We start from the raw sequence: 6,218 nt of genomic DNA, 5'->3' as shown, positions 1-6,218 counted from the left end.
GGGCCGGGCCCCGCCGGGGTCTCGCCGCGCCCCGGGGGAACCTTGCCCTCCCCGGACCCCGCCAGTGTCTCACCGTGCCCCATCTTGCAGCACGCGGGGACGGTACGGTGAAGGCGCGAAGCAGGAGAAGTTCAAGTACGCCCTGACCCTGGTGTTCATCCAGTGCGTGATCAACGCCGCCTTCGCCAAGCTCCGTAAGTCGGGTCTGGGCGTCCGGGGGCTCCGCTGCTCGGGAGTCTCAGCCGCGAGTCGCCAGTTGGTGTTTTTTACCCGTCGGAGGGGACAGTTGCCGCCGCTCTTGCGGCAGAACGTCGGCGTTGATCATGCCTCGCGTCTCTGGTGACGTTCTTAAGGTGCTTCGTGATGGCGGTGGCTGTTGGCAGCTCTCCTGACTTTCCCCTTCTTTGTCTTCCTTCCAGTGATCCGTTTTTTCGACGCTGTCAAAGCGGATCGCACGCGGAGCTGGCTGTACGCCGCTTGCTCGCTCTCCTATCTGGGCGCTATGGTTTCCAGCAACTCGGCTCTGCAGTTCGTCAGCTACCCGACTCAGGTGGAGCGGGGCAGGCTCTGCCGCGGGGGGCAAGGGGAGACGGTGTTAACGTGCAACTTAGCACCCCTAATGCTCGGGTTACCCCAAAAACGGGCACTGGGCTGAGGAAGTGAATGCTGTGGAAGAACCAGCTGGTGAAATGACATGGAGGGAAACTGTGATTTTTGACACTTATTTCTCTGTAACCGTTTTTGCAGGACTGTATCACTGTGGTTCAGTCAGCGCCGGGTGTCTAGAGAGGCGTTAAGAGAGCTCAGACTGTTCCAGAAAGAGAATAGGAATCCCTAGAAATCATGGGAATTTGCTAATTGGGAGTTGGTGCTAATGTTGGAGGGCTTGAGGCGATTCCTGAAACCTTCATTTAGCAGTTGCCCTGTGGTGGGAGTTTTTTGTCTTCTTTTTTTGAAGTATCTGACATGTTTTAGTGGAGGGGTGCATCAGGGTGGTCTGATCCCGTGTATTGCCACGATCTCTCTCGTTGCAGGCAGGCGATGGTATGCGGATAGTTAATGCAGTCTTTCTTTTATAGGTCCTAGGCAAATCTTGTAAGCCCATTCCAGGTAAGCACATTTCACATTTCTTCTTGTATATTTGTGTGGATTTCTCGTGCCCTCAACGAGGACCTCAGCTGTCAAAACAGTACCTCCCCTCTTCTGTCCGCTCTGCCACGGGAAGTGCAAGCGGTGTTTTGTCTGTGTGGTGTTCTGTTGGGGCAAGTTAAATTCCCGTGAGAGGGTTTTGGGAGCAGTTTGTGATGTTGCTTCTTTACAGTCATGCTTTTAGGAGTGACTTTGCTGCGGAAGAAGTATCCCCCGGCCAAGTATCTCTGCGTCCTCTTGATAGTCGCAGGCGTGGCCCTGTTTCTATACAAACCTAAAAAGGGGGCTGGGAGCGATGAGCACGTCTTTGGCTATGGAGAACTCCTCCTGGTGAGTACTGCCAACGCACAAATAACCCCGGCAGGGGTGCGGAGGAACAAGCAGTTAGAACGCAGATAAGGCTGTGTCCTTTGTACCTCAAGCGTACCCTAAAGCTGGTGTGGTAACACTTCCACGGGAGGACACCTGGGTTTCAGGGGTGCACTCTGAAGCTGTGGCATGAGACCAGTGCATGCCGCTTAGCACACGTTTTGAGGCCACGTAATGGCTACTGAATAGGTGATTGGGATGTAAAAAAAGGGGGAGAATGCTCAAGATTTTCCCCACAGAGAAGAAATAAAGAAGAAGGTTTTCTTTGCTTTCTCTTATCTCTGTCTCTTCTTTTCTTAGCTGCTGTCGCTGACCTTGGACGGGCTGACTGGTGTATCTCAGGACCACATGAGAGCTCACTACCAAACGGGTTCCAATCACATGATGCTGAATGTTAATCTATGGTCCACCTTGTTCCTGGGGGCTGGTAAGGAACACCCTGCAAAAACCGCAGCCACCGCGCCCAGAGACTGCCCTGGGACACCCCACGGGAAGAGACGTTGTGTCCTGCTCCAAAAAAGGACCTAGAACACTTTCTGCAAATAACTTTGTTTTGTTTTGGGGTTTTTTTTTGTTTGTATATAAAAAGTCGGGGTTCTTCAGTGTAGCTCTTCTCATGCCCACTAGAGGACACCGCTCCACGCAGAGCATAGCTGCCCAACGCTTGTTCTCTTCTGAGAAGTCCTCCCTGCAGCCCAGCTCCCTGCTGCAGCCCCAACTGCCTGGGTTCCTACCTGATGGCTCTCTTGCACCGGCAGAGAAGCAAACCATATCAGTGTTGCTTTCTGCTCCAATTAGGGAGTAGCGCTTCCAATTAATTGCTAGGGACTGTTTTGTCAGAATTGGATCTGCAGTTAATGATTGCTTCTTTCATTAAATGACTAGGAAGGTGATCACTTTTTCTACTGTTCTCTTTGTATTCCACTGTGTGGAATTTAGTCTTTGCTTTTAGTAGCTCCTGTTGGGTTATGTGCGTAAACTGAAATTATACTAGGTAGGCAGTGGCTGCTCGGGCTGCCTCGGGGCCTGTAATTCAAGCTTTTCGTCTTGGTCTTTCTTCCAGGGATACTGTTCACTGGAGAGCTCTGGGAGTTCTTGAGTTTTACGGAACGCTACCCCAGCATCATCTACAATATCCTACTGTTTGGCCTGACAAGCGCGCTGGGTCAGGTAAATACGCTTCCCTTGTTCTGCAGGCTTCTCTGGGATGTGTTTGCCCAGTTGGAAGACGGCAAAGTAAGGCTGCCTCGCTTTCTGTTGCTTTGGTTGTTGCTTGCTTTTCTGTACAGGCTACCTTCAGAGTAAAACTGGTTTAAGTTTGTATGCAAATAATCAGGATTTGAAATAAGATCCTTTCGGCTCTGGCTCGATGGCTTTTCGTCTGAAAGTATGATCCGTGTTGTACTTTTTCCAGTCGGAGTGACAAAAGGTGTCTATTTGTTTTTTACAGAGTTTTATTTTTATGACTGTGGTATACTTCGGACCTCTGACTTGTTCCATCATCACCACAACCCGCAAGTTCTTCACCATTTTAGCATCCGTCATTCTATTTGCCAATCCCATCAGTACAATGCAGTGGGTGGGGACAGTCCTGGTGTTCTTGGGTAAGTCTGGGAAGCAAACACCTGAGGTCTTTCTGCTATTAGGTTAAGTAGAGATGTTGTATAGCGAGGGGAGAGCTAACAAAAGATGCTGGTCAAAAAAAATCTAATTGTATTAGAACACTCGACGGAAGAGTGTGTTAGTAGCCTCACCAGTGCAGGAAAAGAGGAACATGACTTCTAGCAGATCTATTTGGTCTCTTTTCACTCCCCACACTGGGTAAGTCACTGCCTCTGAGTGACCGTTAGTAAGTTGGTGCTGTTAAGCTGATTTTTCACGAAGTTCCTTGTGTTATGTTTGTTTGAAAAACAGGAAGCAATTTTCTATGCACATAGATTATTTTATCTCTTTGCAGGTCTTGGACTTGATGCCAAATTTGGAAAGGGAGTAAAGAAGACATCGCATTGAGGAAATGGTTGATCTCTGCAGTTGGAATGAACTTTTAATTTATTGTCTAGTACCTCAAAATCTGTTATGAAACTGGACTCAGGATAGGTAATCAGAAGGGGAGTGTTTGGATTTTTTTGTTATAGTTTTTTTAATTCTCAATTGTCTTAAAAGTGTAATACTTTAGTTTTAACTGTAATTAAGCGCTTTTTTTTTTCTGTAATCAAAGCTGCATTACTAGATCCTAGCAGCAGGATGAAATTCTTGCCTTAACAGGAAAAAAACTTCATACCTTTATTAAAGAAAAACAGACAATGGCCACTTTACCAGAACTTTAATTTCAGTATCGTTGGCTGATCTTGGGGAGAAACAGCACACCTCTCCCCAAGGAGAGGGCTAGTCTTGGAATTATGTTAGTTCTTTGGTGTGGCCTGGAAAGATCCCTGGATTAAAGGCCTGTGTTGAAGACAACCCCCTCTTCTGATTGATTGTATGATTTTTCCATGACTGAGTTGGTGGAGCAGCCAGTTGGACACTCTTCCGTTAAGATAATGCATCTCAATGTTTACACATACTATATCCTTCATCCAAGCCATTCTAAAACAGAAGCAACTCTTGGCATGTATAAAAGTTTACAAGAAACCTGTTTAACCAGTGGGGCCCAAATTAATTCTTTTCATCCCCCCCCTGCTGATGAAGAAAAAGGACCCTCTGCTGCTAAAACCATGCCAAGGGTGTGTGACAACGGCTTCTAAATGTTGAAAGGGTCCTTGTTAATTAACCACCATCACGCTGAGCTTTCGAACACCCGCTCCTGAGCACAGGCTAGCTCCCCAGTGTTGTATGGGGAGGAGTTATTATCATAATGATGCCTTCAGCGTTGGAGAGCAAAATTCTCCAAAGAGCAAACTTTACACATGAAAGCATGTTTCTACCAGCTGTCACTTGGTCTCCATCTGTTCTGTGGCTTTGGCCTTTTGCCCCTCCAGATGGGATCTTGATCTCCTTCCTGAGCTGCTGTTGTAAGTCTCTCTCTCTCTCTCTCTCTCCCCCTCCCTCTCCCTCTCTCTCTCTCTCTCCATCCCCTGCTTCCCCCACCCCTCCAGTATTTCTTACAACTTTTTCGGCCTCAAATTTGGTTTTCATTTAATCTGTCTTACTATCCTATAGTTCTACTCAAACAATGCATTTCTTGCAAAATTAAACCTTAGGCTATTAAAGGGTTTTTCTCTGTCACCTTCACCTCTTTGCTAACTTACATTGTCTTAAAGGTCAAGCGATAAGTAAAAAACAAACATGTTCTCACTAGTAGAGAATCCTGAAGTAAAAGCTTCTGTGACTTAATTCCATGAATACTGCCTGATGAACACCATGTGCTGGCATCTGCTACTGTATGGTGATTCTGGCTTCCCTGAAGACAGTTACGCTTCCCGATGTCTCTAAGGTAATGAATGCTATTTCCATTTTATACAAGGGAGCAGAGAAATTGCATGACTTGTTCATGAGCACTGTGGCAGAGATAAGAATTATATTTTGTGCGTCTTAATCATAAAACTATCTTTTCTCTGTGTTTATAGGACTTGAGCTCCTTGATCTCTTAGCGCTATCTTAAATTTAACCAATTCTCAAACTCAGCAACCAAAAGCAGCAAAAAGATTCCAGGCGAGCTCTCAATACTATTAGTTTTGCAGACTTGTTTCCCCTTCTATTAAATTAGTAATCTAATGTGGGAATAGATCCAGCTCCTCCATCACTGTGCAAATACAAACACCTGCAAAATGCATTATAAATCACTTACTCCCTCAACCATCCACTTCCTCGTGATAATCTTGGAATTTCTGTTCAAACATGTTGCCTGTTAAGGATATTTGAGTCATTGCTGTTACAAACCACTACTCTATTCTAGAGCGTGTGCTACAAAATCAAAGGGAAATCACTCTTTGATTCCACAGAAGCATAATTGCTTATTAGTGATAATTCTATACTGACTAAAGCTCTTGAGAAAGTACATGATCAGAAGTTGAGGGACTGAGATAGCAGCAGCCTTTCTCCACTGTGCTGTCAGCCTGTTATTGGTGATCTCCTTTTTATTTACAGCATCTCAAGCCAAATTGCCTCTTCTGTGTACATGCTAGGAAGACTGCTCTTCCTTGAACTCTTCTCCCCCTTTTGCCCCGAGTCTAGATGTAGCTTTAGGAGAGACAGTGTTTTAAAAAAGAAACAAAGACTTCATGGCTAATTTTTTCCTTAACCATTGAAAAAAAGTCACCATAGTTTCAAGGGAACTTTTGCTCAAACCCACAGGTCTGTCCCCTTCCCCACACTACAGCAGCCTAGACAACCAGCAGAAAAAATGAAGCTGGGAGCTTCCTAGGGCCTATTTTCTCAGCCAAGATCTGTCTTTACCAATATCTTCAACTTGTCTGTATTCAGAGCACAGATTTAAAGATCAGTCTGCCAAGAAGAAAGAAAATAAAGGAGATTTTCTCTCTCCTGATTCCTGCAGGCTCTCTTGACCCACTTTAGCTCTAAAGCCTATTCCTGGTATTGCTCCAGCTTGGTCCTTGCTGCACCTCTGACTCTTAGTCAACAAGAATTTCTTAAAACAAAGGCAGCTTTTGTACCTACCTTGAGTCTGAATCCTTTGGATTTCCTTGGACAGCTTGCTGTCTTCTCTCCAGACCTCACGTACTGTGAGATCCCAGAGGAGG

The 6,218-nt window shown here is 45.9% G+C and overlaps 1 protein-coding gene across 1 annotated transcript; it reads left to right on the top strand.

Moving 5' to 3' along the window:
- Window positions 1–49: 49 nt before the first annotated feature.
- SLC35B1 (solute carrier family 35, member B1) lies at window positions 50–3,975 on the top strand (the record flags this gene model as incomplete). The annotated part of the gene is made up of 8 exons (XM_009586109.1): window positions 50–194; window positions 420–550; window positions 1,080–1,110; window positions 1,322–1,479; window positions 1,819–1,945; window positions 2,582–2,688; window positions 2,969–3,122; window positions 3,476–3,975. Coding segments are annotated over 8 exons (906 nt in total), but the record flags the coding sequence as incomplete, so codon positions are not given.
- Between the last annotated feature and the right edge of the window lie 2,243 nt (window positions 3,976–6,218).

The sequence above is a fragment of the Fulmarus glacialis genome, unplaced genomic scaffold (genome assembly GCF_000690835.1).
Source record: "Fulmarus glacialis isolate BGI_N327 unplaced genomic scaffold, ASM69083v1 scaffold29049, whole genome shotgun sequence".
In the NCBI taxonomy this organism is placed as follows: Eukaryota; Metazoa; Chordata; class Aves; order Procellariiformes; family Procellariidae; genus Fulmarus; species Fulmarus glacialis.
This window is presented reverse-complemented; position numbering and strand designations above follow the sequence as displayed.